A 19211-nucleotide genomic window follows, 5' to 3' on the forward strand; every position below is an offset into this window, starting at 1 on the left:
TTTTTACTTCTGACCTGAAGTGTTGATGAAAGGGAATATTAATTTAATAGAGGCTATTTATTGGCTGCAGCCATCTTTGCATCTTTCCTTTTGCTTCTGTTTCTCTCAACACAGCATGAAATTAACATATACATTGTTTTACAGCTTCTATATTAAAATAATAGGCTCCAAATTTTTTCTAGACTGAAGGGTGGTACCTATCTTCACTCGTAGTTCAAGTCCCACTTCAGTATCACGAACACCATATTCTTGTTGGATGCTGAAACTGCACTTCAGTGCCAGAGTAATAATCTCATTTAAATGACAACGCTCTACCTTCCAGAGCGCCAACAGCGCATCACCTAAAAATAAGAGAACAAATCATTGAGCTTGTTCCATTTTAAAGAATGTATTTTTAATAGTTTTACAGAATTATAAAAAGAAGACTACTTGTATGACTGTTTATTCATGCAATAACATAATTATCTATACTATATTGTGGTATGCATTCTTGCTTACTAGTAATTATAAATTCCCTCCCCTCATAATAAGAGGGACTAGTAGGAAATGGTTATTCCTCCTCAAGGCCCATGCACTGAGTTATGATGAAGTGGTATCTAGGGCCATGCTAACAAGATATCATGCTGATTTTACTAATGTTTTGTTTGTATATTATTGCAATTTAAAATTTTAAACAAAATTATATTAACTTTTATTATTGTTTGGATCATTTTTATCTATCAGTGTTTTATTTAAATGAAGAAATCTGATTACGAAATCTCATTATTTTATTTTATTTATATCTGTGTGTTCAAAGTTGGCAATTTTAAGCTGTGTTAACTTGCGAGCTGGGAATTCTGGGAGTTGAGATATACACATCTTAAAATTGTCTACTTTGAAAAACATTGATTTACTATATATCAATAACCAAAGTCATTATTTAATAAGATAATTGCCATTGCTTGAAGCACCTATATTATTTCCTCTTTTCTTAATAAAAAAGTGATACCTTTAGATGGGAATCCAAAATAATTCAGGACTCAGAAATGCAGTGGAAAGTTGCAGAGACCTTTGCAAATTATAAATATGATTCTTGTAGTAATTTCATAAGCATTTTTTAAAATATTGGCTGTTGTGAAAATTCAGGCCAATTCTTCACTTTAATTTATACCATATTGCTAAAACCATATAAATCTTGCCCTCCTTACTATTACTATATATCAGAACAACATTGATTGGATGATACTAGAAATCATAAGATTGAAGAAACAATCTAAGATCACTTCCAGTGAAAATGGCCAACTGAATTCACATCAGGGAGGGATCTGTAAAGGGTTTTTCCCTCGGCTTAGCTATTCAACTATTTATTTTGCAAAGTACGTATTGGTAATATACATAGATATAACACTGTTTGTGTGATGATGATGATGATGATGATGATGATGATGATGATGATGATGATGTTAAAAATGTGGTCAGCAAAGAATACACAAAGAGTCAGAAAAATTCTCAAAAGCACGCTCAATGGAGGCAACACCATCAAGGCCACAAACACATGGGCTTTACCTATCATAAGATACACTGCTGGCATAATAAACTGGACACAGGCTGCATTGGACAATTTGGACAGAAAAACAAGAAAACTCATGACCATTCACTATTCACTTCACCCTCTTAGTGATGTCGACAGACTATATCTGCCCAGAAAATCTTGTGGCAGAGGACTTTTACAAGTGAAACAAACAGTAGAAGAAGAAAAACATGCATTGCCATATGTCAAAGAAAGTGAACAATCTGCATTGATTGAAGTAAACACCCAGAAGCTTCTGAAAGCACAGCAGACAAAGAATCAGTATAGGAAAACTGCAATGCAAACCAAAGCCGATAGCTGGCATAATAAAGCTTTCCATGGGCAGTTACTTGACAAGGTTGAAGGAAAAGTTGATAAGGAGAAGACCTGGTTATGGCTCACTAATGGAACACTGAAAAATGAGACAGAAGGTTTGGTTCTTGCAGCCCATGAGCAAGCAATCAGAACAAATGCAATCAAAGCCAGGATTGAAAAATCAGCTGATAACCCAAAATGAAGACTTTGCAAGGAAGCTGATGAAACAATTGATCATATCCTCATTGGCTGCAAGAAAATTGCATGGATGGACGACAAACAGAGACACATCTATGTAGCCCAGATGCTTCATTGGAACCTGTGCCACAACTACCATCTACCAGTGGTAAAGAACTGGTGGGATCATAAACCTAAGAACAGGGAGCAATGTTTCCTCTAACTTTTTTTCGGTGTGGGCAGAAAAGTATAGTGTCTGAGCGGCAGTCCCTTCGGGACTAGGTGGCATAGAAGTATGTATGTATGTATGTATGTATGTATGTATGTATGTATGTATGTATGTATGTATGTATGTATGTGTAAATAAGTAAATAAGTAAATAAGTAAATAAGTAAATAAGTAAATAAGTAAATAAGTAAATAAGTAAATAAGTAAATAAGTAAACAAACAAACAAAGGGGAAAAATCCCTTCTTTTTTATTAAAATAAATTAATAATAAAACAAAGCCAAAATCTATTACTATTAAAACTAAAACAACCAGCAAAACCAAAAACACAACTATTAATCAATCCATGCTTTAAAATCTTCATTTCTTAAATATTCATCATTATCAGTATTATAATAATCTAGTAATACTATGAAAATCTACCTGAACACCAATGCATCAATTAATGTATTTCCATAAATTATACTTTTCTATAATTTCATTCAATATTTCCAAGCTCAATTAATTTTCAGGCACTTAGCATTTACTATTATTAATTTTCATCAATCTTCTACATTTCCAAGTATATTTTAAATTCATAATGCAAACTTATAAAACCATACAGTACATATCATAAACCCCTTATTTATCATACAGTATGTATCTTCAATTAATTTTACCTATGTAATTCTATATAGTTCTAAAATTCTAATCCAATTTTTTAAATTAATACATCCTAATATTAAACAACATCTAAATATATCTTTTACCAATATTCCATAGTCAATCCATATTTAATAATCAATCATCCTTTCTCAAATTTCCACCACTGTTCTCATTTCTGGGTACCTCTCCTGTTTCTCCCCCTTTTCTGTCTCGTTTGTTTCTCATTTCTCCCTCCCTTTTTCTCTCATTCTTTCCTCCTCTCATTTCTCCTCTTTTTCCATCCCTGTCTTCTCCCCCCTTGTGTGTGTGTGTGTGTGTGTGTGAACTCTTGAACCATTTCCAAAAACAGGTGAGGGCTGGGGGGGGGGTTTCTCTGTTATTATTTGGGTGCTTTTTACTATATGCTTTAAATCAAGAGTCACTTCTCTGCCTCTCTCTCTTTCCTCTCATTCTCTGCCTCAATCATTTTCTCATTTCTCTTTTTTCTCCCCTTTTTTCTATCATTTTTCTCTCTCTCTTGCTTTCTTTCTCTCTCTCACTCTCTCTCTCTCTTGCTTTCTTCCACTCTCTCTCCCTTCCTCTTCTCTCTCTCTTTCTCTCTCTCTCTTGCTTTCTTTCTCTTTCTCTCTTTCTCTCTCTCTCCCTTTCTCTCTCCCCTCTTGCTCTCTCTCTTTTTCTCACTTTCTCTCTCCCTCTCTCTTTCTATCTCGCTCTGTCTCTGTCTCTCACTATCTCTTTCTCTATCTCTTGCTTGTGGTTTTTTTTCTCTCTCTTGCTTTCTTTCTCTCTCTCTCTCTTTTGCTTTCTTTCTCTCTTACTCTTTCTCTCCCTTGTTTTCTTTCTATCTCACTCTTTCTCTCTTGTTTTCACTCTCTCTCGCTTGTTTTCTTTCTCTCTCACTCTTTCTCTCTTATTTTCTTTCTATCTCTCTTGCTTTCTCTCTCTCTCTTGTTCTCTCTCTTGCTATCTCTCTTTCTTTCTCTCTCTCTCTTTCTCTCCCCACTCTTTCTCTCTCTCTTTTTTTCTCACTTACTTTCTCTCTCTCTCTCCCTCTCTCTCTGTCAGTGAAGGGGCTGCGAGAGCGCTTTCTCTGAGTGCTTCTGGAATGCCTACCCCGCCTTTCCTGCAGCCCCCTCGCTGACAGCCCAGGATGAAAGCGCTCCCAGCGAAGGGGCTGCGAGAGAGGTGGGGCGGGCATTCCTGAAGTGCTGGAGAAAACCCTCTCGCAGCCCCCTGGCTGGGAGCACAGATGAGGAGGAGAAGCCGCAGCTGCCACCATTGCTGCAGCCACCACCGTGGGAGAAGCCGTGACCCAAGGTGGGAGGCGGAGGAGGAGAAAGCCGGAGAGAGGGGTGGAATGGGGGGGGCAGCAGCGAGGCCAGGGGAATGAGGGGGGCGGAGGTGCCGGGGGAGGGGGGGCGCAGCTCCCTTTCCTTCTCCCACTGCCTATGTCTACTGCTGGCGACAGCAGACATTGGTAGACATAGGTGGTGGGAAAAGGAAAGGGAGACATGGCCGCCCCCACCCACTGCAGATGGGACAGTGCTGAGCCTCTCAGTTGTGGCCTCTCCACGCCCCCCCCCCCGGCAGGCTGGCAGGGGGGTGGGGAGCGTGCATGCACATGCACCCAACATTCAAAATAAAAAAACCTTCGTTGCTCCCTGCCCCCATCATCAACCTTTGGCTCGGCCTTGGAAAAGGATGCGCGATGGTGCACGGCCTTGGGAAAAGGTGCAATTTTTGGGCGCGCGGCCATGTGGCCGTGCACCTTAGAGGGAACATTGACAGGGAGTCACTTCGTATAGTTACTTAGCACCTCGAGGTTCAATTACTGCAATGCTCTCTACACGAGGCTACCTCTGAAGAGTGTTTTGAGACTGCAAATTGTGCAAAATGCAGCCATGTGAGCTATTGTGGGGCTCCCAAGATCTGCCCACATTTCAACAATACTCCATGAGTTGCGTTGGTTGCCAATTGGTCTCTGGGCACAATTCAAAGTGCTGGTTGTGACCTATAAAGCCCTACATGGCTTAGGACCAGATTACCTACAGGACCATCTTCTGCCTCATATAGCCAGCAGCCAATTAGGTCCCAGAGAGTTTGCCTTCTCCAGGTCCCATCAGCCAGAAAATATTGTCTGGTGGGACCTAGGGGAGGAGCTTTCTCTGTGGCGGCCCCAGCCCTCTGGAATGAACTCCCTCCAGAAATACATACTGCCCCCTCCCTCCTGGTCTTTCATAAAGCTTTGAAGACCTACCTCTGCCAGCAGGCATGAGGACCATAGTTACAAGATTGTCCCCAGCCAACATGAATGACTTAATTGAATGAATGTGGATGATTGTATAAGGGCTTTTTAGATTTTTCACTAATTTCACATATGTTTTTAAATAATTAGATTTATCATGTATATTGCTGTATTCACAATGTTGTACGCTGCCCTGAGTCATGTCGAGAAGGGAAGCACAGAAATCTAATAAATAAATAAGGAAGTAGTTGAAAAAAACATGCCAAAATACTTTGGGACTTTCAAATTCAAATTGACACCTTCGTGATTGTGGAAAATAAAAAAGTGTGGATCATTGATGTCACCATACCAGAAGAAAAACTTAGCTGATATCATGATCTTAAAATCAAACTACAACATCTCTGGCATAAACCAGTACAGGTGGTTCCAGTAGTAATCGGCACATTGGGTGCTGTGCCAAAAGACGTCAGCATTTGAAAACAATAAACATTGACAAAATCACAATCTGCCAATTGCAAAAGACCACTGTACTTGTATCTGCGTGCATCATATATCATACATCACACAATCCTAGACGCTTGGGAAGTGTTCGACTTGTGATATTGTGATACGAAATCCAGCATATCAATCTGTTGGTACGGACCTTGGAGGTCTTCTAGTCCAACCGCCTGCTTAGGCAGGAAACCCTACATTACTTCAATCAAATGGTTATCCAACATCTTCTTAAAAACTTCTAGTGTTGGACAATGTTCCCTCTAATTTTTTTCGGTATTGGCGGAAAAGTATAATGTCTGAGCAGCACATTTTCATGCCTGGGCGTGGATCGGTTAGAAACCCAGTCGTTAAGTGAATCTGGCTTCTCCACTCCCTCTCCCCCATTGTCTCTGTTTGTGAGATGGTCGCAAAAGTCACATGACCTAAAGACACAGCAACAGTCATAAATATGAAATGGCGGCCAGGTTTTGATCATGTGATCATGGGGCTGCTGCAACAGTGATCGGACTCATTTGAGACAATGGTGAAACCACATACAGACGGGAGGTTGAATAGCTATCCTTGTGGTGTGACCAGAACAATCTAGAACTGAACACATTAAAAACCGTAGAAATGGTGGTAGACTTTAGGAGAAACCCTTACCCCCTTCCATCTCTCACAATACTAGACAGCAAAGTATCAACAGTAGAGACCTTCAAATTTCTAGGTTCTATCATATCTCAAGACCTAAAATGGTCACCTAACATCAAAAACATCATCAAAAATAACAACAAAGAATGTTGTTCCTGCGCCAGCTCAGGAAGCTTAAACTGCCCAAGGAGCTGCTAATACAGTTCTACAGAGGAATCATTGAGTCTATCATCTGCACCTCTATAACTGTCTGGTTTGGTGCTGCAACCCAACAGGACTGACACAGACTTCAGAGGATAGTCAGAACTGCAGAAAAAAACAATTGCTGCCAACCTGCCTTCCATTGAGGACCTGTATACTGCACGAGTCAAAAAGAGGGCTGGGAAAATATTTACTGATCCCTCACATCCTGGACACAAACTGTTTCAACTCTTACCCTCAAAATGTCACTACAGAGTACTATACACCAAGACAACTAGACACAAGAACATTTTTTTCCCGAACGCCATGACTCTACTAAACAAATAATTCCCTCAACACTGTCAGACTTTTTACTAAATCTGAACTTCTATTTCTACTAGTTTTTCTCATTATGCCTATCATCCTTTTCTTCCCACTTAGGACTGTATGTTTGTAACTTGTTTGCTTGTATCCTAAGATTTTTATGAATATTGTTTCTTAATTGCTTATTTGACCCCTATGACAATCATTAAGTGTTGTACCACATGATTCTTGACAAATGTATCTTTTTCTTTTATGTACGCTGAGAGCATATGCACCAAGACAAATTCCTTGTGTGTCCAATCACACTTATTTATTTATTTATTTTGTCCAATACACAATGAGGGTTTTAGTGGGTAAACATAGTAAAATACATGATGAAGGTTATAGAGGAGATACTCATAGTAAAATATATCTAAGAAAGAATAGAAAAGAAGCTATAGTAATAGAACATATCAATAAAAGAATAGAAGAAGAGATATAGGAATAGAAGAAAGGTATAGGAGATATAGGAGAGCAATAGGACAGGGGACAGAAGGCACTCTAGTGCACTTGTACTCATCCCTTACTGACCTCTTAGGAATCTGGATAGGTCAACCATAGATAATCTAAGGGTAAATTGTTGGGGGATTGGAGATGACACTATGGAGTCCGGTAATGAGTTCCATGCTTCCACAACTCTGTTACTGAAGTCATATTTTTTACAGACAAGTTTGGAGCACTTAATATTAAGTTTAAATCTGTTGTGTGCTTTTGTGTTGTTGTGGTTGAAGCTGAAATAGTCACCGACAGGCAGGACGTTGCAGCATATGATCTTGTTGGCAATACTTAGATCTTGTTTAAGGCATCTTAGTTCTAGGCTTTCTAGGCCCAGGATTGAAAGTCTAGTCTCGTAGGGTATTCTGTTTCGAGTGGAGGAGTGAAGGGCTCTTCTGGTGAAGTATCTTTGGACATTTTCAAGGGTGTTGATGTCTGAGATGCGATATGGGTTCCAAACGGATGAGCTGTATTCAAGGATGGGTCTGGCAAAAGTTCTGTAAGCTCTGGTAAGTATTGTGAGATTGCCAGAGCAGAAGCTGCATAGGACTAGGTTTATAACTCTTGAAGCCTTCTTGGCTATGTTGTTGCAGGGGGTTTGGCACTTAGATCTTTTGTTGTTAGTATACCAAGGTCTTTAACTGAGTGGGGATTATCTGTGATAATTTGATTATTCTGTTAGTATTTGGAGTTCAGATTCTTTTTCCCAATGTGTAGGACAGAGCATTTGCTAGTTGAGATTTGGAGTTGCCATGTGTTAGACCACTCAGAAACAGCGTCAAGGTCTTTTTGGAGAGTAGTTGTGTTATCGGTGGTGTTGAAGAGTTTTACATTGTCGGCAAAGAGGACACAGTTGCTTGTGATGTAATCGCAAAGGTAATTGATGTAGAGAATGAAGAGCGTTGGTCCCAGTACACTACCTTGGGGAACACTGCTTTTAACTGGGATGGGGGTGGATATGGTGCTTCCTATTTTGACCACTTGTTGTCTGTTTGACAGAAATGCTGTAATCCAGCTGTGGAGGGATCCTGAGATGCCATAGGATTTGAGTTTTAGGAGTAGTTTGTCGTGGACCACTGAATCAAAGGTTTTGCAGAAGTCAATATAAATTGCATCTATAGATTTCCTTTGATCTAGATGAGTTGTCCATATATTTTTGCAGTGGAGGAGCTGCAGGTTGCAGGATAGTTTTTTTCTGAAACCAAATTGTTTGTTAGAAAGAAAATTATTAGTTTCTAGATGGAGAGTAATTGATTGGTTTATAATTGATTCCATGACTTTGCATGGGACGCAGCATAGTGAAATTGGTCTGTTATCAACAAGAAAGGGTCTCCTGTTATCAACAAAAGAGGGTCTCCTTTTTTGAAGATGGAGATGACCATTGCTTTCGACCATAGCTTAGGAAGTGTGCTGGTTCTGAAAGATTTTTTTGAAAATTATGCTTAGTGGTTTAGCTATGGCAGAAGAGAGCTTTTTTAGGAAGTAAGCACAAAGACCATCTGATCCAACTGATAGAGAAGGTTTAAGGTCATATAATGCTTTTTCAACTCAGTCTTTAGTGAAGTCTACTTGGGTTAGGTCATTGAGGGAGTTTGAGGTGTGATTGATGAAATTGGGGGATGAGCCATTGCTGTTAACAAAGACAGAGCCAAAGAAAGACTTGAGGAGGTTGTCTTTGGATGAATCATCATGGTATTCTTCGTTGTTGGGTCCTTTGAGAGGTGGGATAGGTCTAGAGTCTTTGAGTTTATTGTTGACAAAGTTGTAGAAAGCTCCATTAGATTTGTTGCGTAGGAGGTTTTCCTCTTGTTTGCGGAAGTAGTTCAGGCATTCTGCTTTTATTTGATTGCAAACGCTTTTATATTGGCTTTTGAAGTTGGAAACTTGTCCTTTTTTGTTTTTCCTCCAGAGAGATTTTTTTCCTGTTTGTAATTTTCTTATTGAGATGGGGAGGTTATATTTTTTTTGTTTATGGTATATGTTAGAGGTACATGAATAAAATAAAATTTCTATTCTATTCTATTTGATATTGTCACGCTGAATATTGCCAGCCCCAGAGACATTTAGTAATTAAAGAGTTAACTGTGTGTGCTTTACTAAGATCCTCCTATTATGATGTAATATCCTGCCACATCTAACATTACTTCCTTCTTCTTCACCCTAAAACTCCATCCTCTTTTCTATCCTCTATTATGTAAGACGTATTTGTTATGTTGTCCATCGAGACATGTTTTAGTTTCTACTTTTATAATAAAAGAAATCTTGTTTTGAACAAATGACTACAAGCCTTCCATCCATCGCCTCCGCGGTGATTAACGTTCTAACGGACTTTAATTATTTACAAACCGCGACAGATATGAGTATTCCAAAGCCTTTTACAGAGTGAGGGTTGTCTGCAAGATCTTATCTATTCTGCTTGTATTTGGTGTTCTGATTCTTTTTGCCAATGTGTAGGACAGAGCATTTGTTGATAGAGATTTGGAGTTGCCAGATGTTTGACCATTCTTACACAAAGTCAAGGTCTTTTTGGAGGGTAGCAGTGTTATTGGTGATGTTGAAGAGTTTTACATCATCAGCGAAGAGAACACAGTTGCTTGTAATGTGATCACAAAGATCATGTATATAAAGAATATTGGTCCTATTACACTGCCTTGGGAACACCACTGTTAACAGGAACAGAATTAAATAGGGCACTCCCTATTTTGACCACTTGTTGCACTCTATTAGCTGTCTTGTTGGCAACCATTTGTTAGCAATAAAGCCTGTTTTACTTTGCCATCTCACCTTCATTCTTAGACTCATCATTCTCAATACAGAATAATTGGTGAAGGTGGGATCTTGAATGAGGTGACAGTATGAACAACTCACTCTGCAAGAGCTGTAACAGTTACAGATAGTCTAAGGCTGAACTTACTATTAAGCACTATACAAGCCTTTGAATCAACGACGAGATGTGATACCCCAGCCTGATTCCTCTGATACAACTCCAATTATCATGTTCTGACAGAATGGCAACCCCAAATCTATTTTCACCCCAAAACATGGGACTCTTACTTAGCCTGATTTGAATACTTTCTAAGGGCTAATGATTTTTTAGAACTCTCCAGTAACCATAAGCAACCCTATTTTTTAAGTTTCTGTGGAAGTAAAATGTTTAACACAGCATAGGTTCTCGTCGCGCCCCAACGGATAACCTCAATATCAAGCTGCTGCTACTCAATGCCAGGTCGGTAATAAATAAAGCTCTCCTCATCCGGGATTTGAGGAGGCCGGGAGGAGGCCGGGAGGAGGAGGCCGACCTGGCATGTGTGACTGAAACCTGGCTTGGCCCAGAGGGAGGAGTTCCTCTCTCAGAAATTTGCCAAGCCAGTTTCAGGTAAGGCATCAGCCTCGACCCCAGGAAAGGGGGAGAGGAATGGCTACTATAGCCAAGGAGAAGCTTTGCCTACATGGACTCGCGGCTCCAGAGATTGCGGGTTGTGAGTCCCTCTTTGTGAAGTTGAACCTAGGGATTCAGGTGGACTTGTTGCTCACGTACCTGCCTCCCTGCTGTGTGTCAACAGCCCTGCCTGTGCTGCTCGAGGAGGTGGCCGGGTTGGCATTGGAGTTCCCTGGACTCATTGTCCTAGGGGACTTCAATCTGCCATCACTCTGCGGTTTCTCTGGGTTAGCACAGGAGTTCATGGCCACCATGACAGCCATGGACCTGACTCAAATAGTACAGGGTCCGACGCACAAGGGGGGACATGCACCCGACATGGTATTCCTCTCAGAGCAGCTGAGTAATGGTCTGAGACTAAGGGGCTTAGATGTCTTGCCTTTGTCATGGTCAGACCATTTTCTGCTGCGGCTTGACTTCTTGGCTCCAATCCTTCCCCGCAGGGAGGCAGAACTGATTAGGTGGTTCCACCCCAGATGCCTAGTGGACCCAGAGGGCTTTCAGAGGGCGCTTGGGGTTATACCAGATGCACTCATCCACACTTTGGAAGAGTCACTTGCCATGGCCTAGAATAAGTCTGCGATGGAAGCTTTTTACCAGATTGCACCGTTGCGACCTCTCTGTGGCACTAGATCCTGGAGGGCTCCTTGGTTCACCAAGGAACTCCGGGAGTTGAAATTTCAGAAGAGATGGCTAGAGAAGCGATGAAGGAAAAGTAAATCCGAATCGATCGAACACTTGTAAGAGCTCATATTAAGACTTACAAAGTGGCAATCAAGGCAGCAAGATGTGCGTATCATGCCGCCTTGATTGCATCAGCAGAATCTCGCCCAGATGCTCTGTTTAGGGTGACTTGTTCCCTTCTTAATCAGGGGGGAGCTGGGGAGCCCTTACAGAGTAGTGCTGAGAATTTTAACACAGGATTTTAACACATTTTTCACTGATGCAATCGCTCGGATCCGGACGGACTTTGACGGACCAGAGTCGGCTGACAACAAGTCAGTCAAGGTGACTGGGGCACGTCCTTGTCCATCTGTCTGGGAGAAGTTTGACCTGGTGACACCTGATGAAGAGGACAAGGCCATTGGATCTGTGAGTTCCACCACCTGTTCATTGGATCCACATCCCTCTTGGCTGGTTTCGGCCAGTAGAGAGGTGACATGGAACCAGGTCCAGGAGATTGTCAACGCTTCTCTGATGGGGGGTCCTTTCCATCTCCTTACAAGGAGGCACTTGTGTGTCCCCTCCTCAAGAAGCCTTCCCTGGACCCAGCCGTGCTTAATAACTAGTGTCCAGTCTCCAACCTTCCCTTTATGGAGAAGGTTGTCGAGAAGGTGGTGTTGCTCCAGCTGCAGTGGTCCTTGGAAGAAGCCAATTATCTAGACCCTTGATAGTCAGGATTCAGGCCTGGCTACAGCATGGAAACCGCTTTGGTCGCACTGATGGATGATCTCTGGCAGGCCAGGGACAGGAGCTTGTCCTCTGTCCTGGTGCTTCTTGACCTCTCAGCAGCTTTCGATACCGTCGACAATGGTATCCTTCTGCACCAGCTGGAGGGATTGAGAGTGGGAGGCACTGTTCTTCAGTGGTTCTCCTCCTACCTCTCCGGTCGGTCAGTCCGTGTTAGTGGGGGGTCAAAGGTTAACCTCTAGGTCTCTCCCTTGTGGGGTGTCTCAGAGGTCAGTTCTTTCCCCCCTGCTATTTAATATCTACATGAAACCACTGGGTGAGATCATCCAACGGCCTGGGGTGAAGTATCATCAGTACGCTGATGATACCCAGTTGTACCTCTCCGGCCCATGCCCAGTCAGTGAAGCAGTGGAAGTGATGTGCCGGTGCCTGGAGGCTGTTGGGGTCTGGATGGGTGTCAACAGGCTCAAACCCAACCCTGACAAGACGGAGTTGCTGTGGGTTTTGCCTCCCAAGGACAATTCAATCTGTCCATCCATTACCCTGGGGAGGGGGGGAAATCACTGATCCCCTAGGAGAGGATCCACAACTTGGGCGTTCCTCCTCAAATCCACAGCTAACATTAGAGAACCATCTTTTGGCTGTGGCAAGAGGGACGTTTCCCCAGATTCGCCTAGTGCACCAGTTGCGGCCCTACCTGGACCAGGAGTCACTGCTCACAGTCACTCATGCCCTCATCCCCTCGAGGTTCAACTACTGTAACGCTTTCTACATGGGACTACCTTTGAAAAGTGTTCGGAAACTTCAGATCGTGCAGAATGCAGCTGCGAGAGCAATCATGGGCTTTTCCAGATATGCCCATGTCACATCAACACTCCACAACCTGCATTGGTTGCCAATCAGTTTCTGGTCACAATTCAAAGTGTTGGTTATAACCTATAAAGCCCTTTATGGCATAGGGCCAGAATACCTTCAGGACCGCCTTCTGCCGCACGAATCCCAGCGACCGATTGTGTCCCACAGAGTTGGCCTTCTCCGGGTTCCGTCGACAAAACAATGCTGTCTGGCAGGACCCAGGGGAAGAGCCTTCTCTGTGACAGCCCCGACCCTCTAGAATCAACTCCCCCCAAGGATTAGGATTGCACCCACTCTCCTTGCCTTTCGCAAACTTCTAAAAACCCATCTTTGTCACCAAGCATGGGGAAATTGATTCCCCTCAGCCACTTTGTTTTATGTATGGTTTGTTTGGGTTGTATGATTGTTTTTAATCAAGGGTTTTTAACTATTTTGTTTTTTAATCATTGGACTTGCATTTTATATTCCTGTTGCGAGTTGCTCTGAGTCTCCGGAGAGGGAGGGACAGCATACAAATCTAATAAATAAATAAATAAATAAATAAATAAATAAATAAATAAATAAATAAGTAAGTAAGTAAGTAAGTAAGTAAGTAAGTAAGTAAGTAAGTAAGTAAGTAAGTAAGTAAGTAAGTAAGCAAATAAATAAATACATAAATAAATTTTGGGAATCGTTACTGGTGAAGCTTAGAAATTACCATGCACCAATGCTGTCACAAATTTCCTGCTGGAATGCATTTCACCACAGATACCAGGCTGGGGGAGAGACAATTAACCAATTCATAGCTGCTCTGAGGGCTACTGCTCTTTACTGTGAGTTCTGAATGTCTTCCTAGACAAATTTGTATGCAGAGTAAGAGACCTCTGACTTAAGCACTGCCTCTTGGCCAGAACAGCCTTAACCTTCCAAACCACATTGGATGAAGCCCATGCTGCTGGGCTGTCAGAGCAGTCTACAACTGCTATCCAAAAAGGAAACAGCTTGCCAACCACACAAAAAAACCACTCATGGTCTACCAGGAGGAAGCAGACTCAAGAGGTCTGTCAGATGAGGACGAGAACATCCACTGCCTCTGAACAACACCAGGAAAGGGTCAGGAAAAAATCTGCATTGGCTGCGGTGGTAATCACTAGTCATCAGCCTGCAGATTTAAAAATCCAAGCTGTTTGCCTTTTGGGAGGAAAGGTGATTTGGCTAGTGTATGCTGAGCAATTCAGCCAGCATTAGACCAGAATATAGGGCAAGACTACAAAAAAAGACAGCCAAGGAATAAATTTAGGCCGAATGAATATTACTTCATAGTCCGTAGATATGACTGAAACAATCCTAGATCAGGCTAGCCTACCTCCCAGTAAAAAAAAATTCATTACAATTAAAATAGAAAGAGTGTCCTGCTGCATGGGGGTTGATTCAGGATTGTCATTGGCATCTTGTGACCTCATACTAAGGGACTATCAGAATAATGGCATCCCTATAGTAGACGTTCTGATCTGGCTGGCTACTCCAAGAATACGATATTTACAGGCTTGTAATTTTCAAAATAACACTTTTATATTTACTTTCTTCCACATTGGAATTTGTCAGTGTTGAATCCTATGTAAATAGTTAAATCCTTGTACAAAGCTGTCTCCGGGCAGAAAATGTAAATAACAAGAGGTCGCGTCTGATTGGTTCAGACGCATGACAGTTCCTTTTGGCGCGAGCCGCAAAAGTATAAATAGAGCGGCTTTTCTCATTGACAGCAGACGCGTTCCCTGCTGAATGTCACTTTCCAAAAAGAGCTAAATCAAGGAACCGTCTTTGAACCTGCCTGTCTCGAGTATTTTTCACTGGCGACGACGGACGGAGAAACCACACGTGCAAGATGAACAACCTTCAAATCGGCCGGGCTCCTGCATACTTCGATCCGGAGAAGTCATCCTGGGATGCCTATATGGCAAAATTCGAAATCTTCCTCGAAGCCGCCGGGATGAGGGACGCCGACACTGACCGAAAGCGGGCAATTTTCTTAAACTACTGCGGCCCAGAAATCTTCGACCTCGCACAAACTCTAACCGACCCGCTGCCAGCAAAATCCGTTCCATGGGATGACCTACAAGCAAGGCTCGCTAGCCATTTCAAATCCATGAAACCAGCTGTCGTGTTCAGGCACCAGTTCTCTAGAATGACACAACTCGACTCTGAGTCCATCAACCAATTCGCCACGCGACTTCGAACGGTGCTGTCAAAATGCAAGTTTGACAGCCCAGAAGCTCGCCTCACCGTTGCCCTCATTTTCGGCATGAGAAATGCCACAGTCCGCAACAAGCTCCTCACCGAAGACGAGCCTACTCTCCAGGCGGTAATCAAGTTGGCACAAACCGCCGAGGTCGCCGACACTGCCGCCAAAGAGCTAAAAGAACATGACAAACGAGAAACTGTTTCCAAAATCGTCTCTTTGCCTTCCCGCGCCGAAGCCCCAGACGACCTCAGCCCACCTGCCATCGCCGAGGGCAACTGTCTCCTACTGCAGAGTGACCAATCGAGACAACCCAGATACCCTCGCCCCACTGCTCCTTGCTCCGGCTGCCGAGGAAACCATCCGCGCCAACGCTGCCCTTTCCGGGACGCCATCTGCCGCCGCTGCAACCGACGTGTCCACATCGCCGAGGCCTGCAGAGCCCCTCTGCCCGAGGAATCCTTCTCCACTCCTCGCCCTCCTCGATTTTCCAACCAGACAACCCAACCGTGAGACAACAGATTTTCCCGAGGTTCCAGCCGCCGAAACTACCCAACCGCTAACCGCGACTACACAAGAGGTAACGAACAATTTTCTGTAAATAGCACAACAACAACAAATGGGAGCAAAATCGTAATCTCGCTGCTCCTAAACAACAAACCATGCAATCTGGAACTGGACACGGGGTCTAAATATACTATTATGCCATGGGAGAAACTTAAGATGTACATGCCTAACCTCTTACAATCTGATCTATTGCAAACTACATTGGTAATTAGGGATTTTCAAGGGAATATCATACCTGTGTTAGGAAAAGTACATGTACCTGTTGATTTTTAAAATGTTAAATGTCTCCTTCCTATGGTTGTGGTTGCAGGGGCTAAACACTCTCTTCTAGGATTAACTTGGATGCACCCATTGGGTATTGAAATACCGGGTGTCTGTACTGTTAACTCTGATAACGTTCCCAATTTTTTACAGGAATTTCCAGAGGTTTTTAGCCCCACCTTGGGAACTTATAAAGGGCCCCCTATATCGTTTTCTATTGACCCTAAGGTCCGCCCGGTCAGACTCAAGCCCCGAAGGGTGCCTTTACCTCTTCTCCCCAAGCTTGACCTACAGCTCGACAAACTCATAGCCCAGGGCATCCTGGTCCCCGTAGAACAAGGGCCTTGGGAAACGCCAATAGTCACACCTCTAAAACCAGATGGCTCCTTAAGAGTCTGTGTGGACTATAAATCCACACTCAACAAAGCCCTCCAACATCACCCATACCCCATTCCAGTAGTGCAACAAATCCTTCACTCCCTGGGGGAAGGGAGGGTATTCGCAAAGATCGACCTCGCACAGGCATACCAACAACTCCCAGTTGATGAACCAACATCTCTAGCACAGACTATCGTTACCCACAGGGGTGCTTTTAAATGCACCAGACTACAATTTGGGGTCAGCATAGCCCCTGGGATTTTTCAAAGCATAATGGAACGTTTATTGACCGGGGTTAAGGGGACTATCCCCTACTTTGATGATATACTAATTTGTGGGGAAAACCAAGAACAACTAAACCAAAGAATAAGGGAGGTTTTGCATAGACTGCAATCTAAGGGCTTGAGGATCAAACCTGACAAATGCGTGTGGGGAACTGAAAGTGTAGAATTCTTAGGATATAGAATAGATGGGAATGGTATCCACCCCACTGCCGAAAAGTTAAAAGCTATTACAGAAGCGCCAGAACCAAAAAATAAAACAGAGTTACAGGCTTTTCTAGGCCTTCTTAATTTTTACTCTATCTTTTTGAAACAGAAGGCAACGGCAGCAGAACCCCTACACCGGCTGCTTCAGAAGGGAATTCCCTGGACCTGGGGCAAAACTGAGCACGAAGCCTTTTTTCAAATTAAACAATTATTAACCTCTAAAAGCGTGGTGGTTCAATATAGTACATTACTACCCGTCAGGCTTACGTGCGACACTTCACCTTATGGGGTAGGTGGGGTATTGGCACATGTTCTGCCTAATAATACTGAAGCCCCAATCGCTTTCTTTTCCAGAACAATGACCAGCACTGAAAGAAATTATAGCCAACTAGATAAGGAGGCTTTAGCCTTAGTGGCTGGGGTTAAAAAGTTCCATAACTATCTGTTTGGAAGGAAGTTTGAATTGATCACTGACCACAAGCCTTTATTGGGCCTTCTGGCCTCTAACAAACCAACACCCCCATTTATGTCCCCCAGACTAATTAGGTGGGCTTTATTTCTTTCGGGATACCAGTATGAGCTCATTCACAAAGGGGGCAAAACCATCAACCACGCTGATGGCCTAAGTAGGTGCCCTATGTCAGACTTAGTTGAAGACCCAGCCCCATCTGAGGATGTGTTAATAATAGATTTTGAGGAAAATTCAATAACAACAGCAAAGGAGGTGGCGGCGCACACCCAGCAAGACCCAACTCTACAAAAAGTTATAAACTGTGTACTAAAGGGATGGCACGGAGACCCCGAGGAGGTAAAATTAAGTGAGTTTAAAACCAAAAGGTTAGAATTGTCTTTTATTAAGGGTTGTCTATTGTGGGGTGATAGAGTAATCATTCCTGAAAGCCTGAAGACCAAAGTACTCACTATGTTACATGTAGGCCATCCTGGTATTGTCAGAATGAAGAGTCTAGCCCGGGGGCACTTGTGGTGACCAGGTCTGGATGCAGACATTGAACGGTGGATAGCCAAGTGTGACCCATGCCAGGAGTCACGGCCTAATCCCCCCAAAACAGCTCCAGTAGAGTGGGAAAAACCTGCTGGGCCTTGGTCCAGGATACACATTGATTTCGCAGGCCCAATAGGGTCTCAGTATTTTCTGATTGTGGTAGATGCTTTCTCCAAATGGGTTGAGATAATTGCAATGAGTAATATAACCACTTGTGCTACAATAAGGGTTTTGCACCATTTGTTTGCCACTCATGGCTGTCCTGACATCTTAGTGTCAGACAATGGGCCCCAATTGACAGCCAGGCAATTTGAAATATTCCTCAATAACTTGGGGGTCAGACACGCACTCACATCACCTTACTCGCCATGGGTTAATGGTTTGGCAGAACGGTACGTAAGGGTGGCCAAAGAAGCATTGCGCAGAGCAGGCCCTGGAGAAATTCAGCAACATTTGGACCAATTTTTGTTAGTACAGCATATTACACCCAATTCCCTTACACACAAGAGTCCTGCAGAAATTCTAATGGGTAGAAAACTCAGATCACCTCTGGACAGGTTACACCCACAATATTGTAATAATAAATGTCTTGATTATATGTCTGTAAATCCTGAAAGGAATTTGTACCTGGGACAAAATGTTTTTGCTAAAAATTTTGATGGAGGGTTAAACTGGATTAAGGGAAAGATTGTGCAGCAAACTGCTCCCAAAACATATTATGTACAATTAGAAGATGGCCACATGTGGAAGCGGCACATTGATCACTTGAGAGGACGCATTGAATCCTCCCAGGGACAAACCGCTAATGAAAACTCTTCCCCCCTATCAGACTTTTACTCACAACCCGATTTACTGGAATTACAAATGGACTTACCAAGCCAGGAACGGTCCTCCAGCGACACCGAGCCATCTTCATCCTCAGAGGTCGGTGTTGTGCCTGCCCACTCAACTCAGCAGGCCGGAGCTCAAACTCGGCCCCAGCTGCACTGGGGAGGTACAGGCGAACCGACCTCCACCGTTGAAAGCGAGGACTTAACTGATCTGCGCAGGTCGGAGAGAGCCTCGCGTAGACCGAGCAGATTGGAGGACTATATCACATGGTTAACTGATTGACATATTCTGAACTAAGGAGGGAGGGGTGTTGAATCCTATGTAAATAGTTAAATCCTTGTACAAAGCTGTCTCCGGGCAGAAAATGTAAATAACAAGAGGTCGCGTCTGATTGGTTCGGACGCATGACAGTTCCTTTTGGCGCGAGCTGCAAAAGTATAA

The 19211-nt window shown here is 43.1% G+C and overlaps 1 protein-coding gene across 1 annotated transcript in view; it reads right to left on the reverse strand.

Moving 5' to 3' along the window:
- Nucleotides 1–19211, reverse strand: part of ADCY10 (adenylate cyclase 10) — a 253408-nt gene that overhangs the window by 206931 nt on the left and 27266 nt on the right. Inside the window, exon 4 of the mRNA XM_070748580.1 lies at nucleotides 198–341. Within this exon, the coding sequence (XP_070604681.1) occupies nucleotides 198–341 (144 nt within the window). The remainder of the gene's footprint in view (nucleotides 1–197; nucleotides 342–19211) is intronic.

This window comes from Erythrolamprus reginae, chromosome 3 (genome assembly GCF_031021105.1).
Source record: "Erythrolamprus reginae isolate rEryReg1 chromosome 3, rEryReg1.hap1, whole genome shotgun sequence".
Lineage (NCBI taxonomy): Eukaryota > Metazoa > Chordata > Lepidosauria > Squamata > Dipsadidae > Erythrolamprus > Erythrolamprus reginae.